At 31.3% G+C, this 1587-nt stretch overlaps 1 protein-coding gene across 2 annotated transcripts in view; it reads right to left on the bottom strand.

The window, feature by feature from the left end:
* Positions 1–303: 303 nt before the first annotated feature.
* The window catches only part of LOC106463096 (thioredoxin-like protein 4B), a 10151-nt gene continuing 8867 nt past the window's right edge, over positions 304–1587 (bottom strand). For both annotated transcript variants that reach the window (XM_013923065.2, XM_022390510.1), the window contains exon 4: positions 304–585. In XM_013923065.2, coding sequence (XP_013778519.1) covers positions 420–585 — 166 coding nt within the window. In that variant the 3' untranslated portion in view covers positions 304–419. The remainder of the gene's footprint in view (positions 586–1587) is intronic.

The raw sequence follows: 1587 nt of genomic DNA, 5'->3' as shown, positions 1-1587 counted from the left end.
CCGCGATACAAATGCCCATAATAGCGGATGTTTTACAAACATAAAATAGAAGTAAATATTTGGGACTGAGCCAAAATGACCGTAATTAAGGGTTGATTGTTAAATCTCATTGACTGGTATGCGGGTCTGGATTGTACACTTACTAGTTTACTTAATAATGCACTATTTATTGCTAAATAGACAGAGCAATTTCTCTTGTATATTCGGTCACTAACACATTATGAAATGAAGAGGTGAATGTGTTAATGTATTATATATTCCCAAAAATGTTGATTCACTAAAATAATATACATACGTATAAATAAAGTTGATAGAAAATTATTTTAATACATGAAAATGTATCTTATAAGTGAAATGTACATATTATACATCATCCATCTTTTCCAACATCAATACCAAATATTTGAGTTTCGAGAACTTTAGATATCCATATAGAGAAGGTCATACTTTGGCACCCTTGAAGGATCAATTGGAGATCTAACCATGAGTTTTCCACGCATTGCCCCACGATAGATAACCTCAACCAAGTCAATGAAGTCCTGTTTATCTTTAAAAGCTCCAATAAACTTTGTGTGGTCTTGTGTTCTGAAAAACATTAATAAAGCTTTTTACAATTCCAAAAGTTTTAAAATGTTGTGGTCTTTTCTTTACTGCAGCTTCCTGAATCATAGTTTTATGTTACACCAAACTATAAACTGAGAGATATTGAATATCATAAAGCATTTAAATGGAGATTCAAATCCACATCTTGAAGTTTATATAGTGCTAATGACTTGTACTTTACTACACCATAAAACAAAACCATGTTGCCAAACAAATCAACTAACATTTAACCAGGCTATTTCTACATGATCATTTTGTTGGGGATGAAGATGCAGAAACTGGTATTCTTTTAAGGTCTAATCAGTAGAGCAATATATTGTTACTACAAGGTCTAATCAGTACAGCAATATATTGTTACTACAAGGTCTAATCAGTAGAGCAATATATTGTTACTACAAGGTCTAATCAGTAGAGCAATATATTGTTACTACAAGGTCTAATCAGTAGATCAATATATTGTTACTACAAGGTCTAATCAGTACAGCAATATATTGTTACTACAAGGTCTAATCAGTACAGCAATATATTGTTACTACAAGTATGATAAAAGAAATGAAGGCTGAACTTATACGCAAAATGAGAGAGACATTTTTAAACGTTTAGATGGTCTTCGAGAAATGAACAATTTCTGTGCAAACCTAACGTTTATTCATGCCTTAGAAAGTTAAAGGTATGAAGTTCAATTTCATGAAAGGAACCCACACTTTGTTATATGATAATTAACAATTTGTTTTCTCATAAGTATAATAACATTAAGAATCAGCTAGAAAAAGAGCTGATGGACATCGTGAATGTATGTTACAAGAAGAAAACAAAGGATGAGAGGGGGAGGAGTAAGTTTCTTCCTCATCCTGATTCTATAAGAAGAAAAAAGCAATCTACAAAGCTGAGAACAATATCTGTAAGATTTCACAGAAATTCTTTTTACAAATATTGGGCCTATACTAATTCAAATAATCATGAACATTTTAAGGTTTCAAAGTT

This window comes from Limulus polyphemus, unplaced genomic scaffold (genome assembly GCF_000517525.1).
Source record: "Limulus polyphemus unplaced genomic scaffold, Limulus_polyphemus-2.1.2 Scaffold1323, whole genome shotgun sequence".
Lineage (NCBI taxonomy): Eukaryota > Metazoa > Arthropoda > Merostomata > Xiphosura > Limulidae > Limulus > Limulus polyphemus.
Note: the sequence above shows the minus strand (reverse complement) of the source record. Positions and strands in the feature narration are given on the sequence as shown.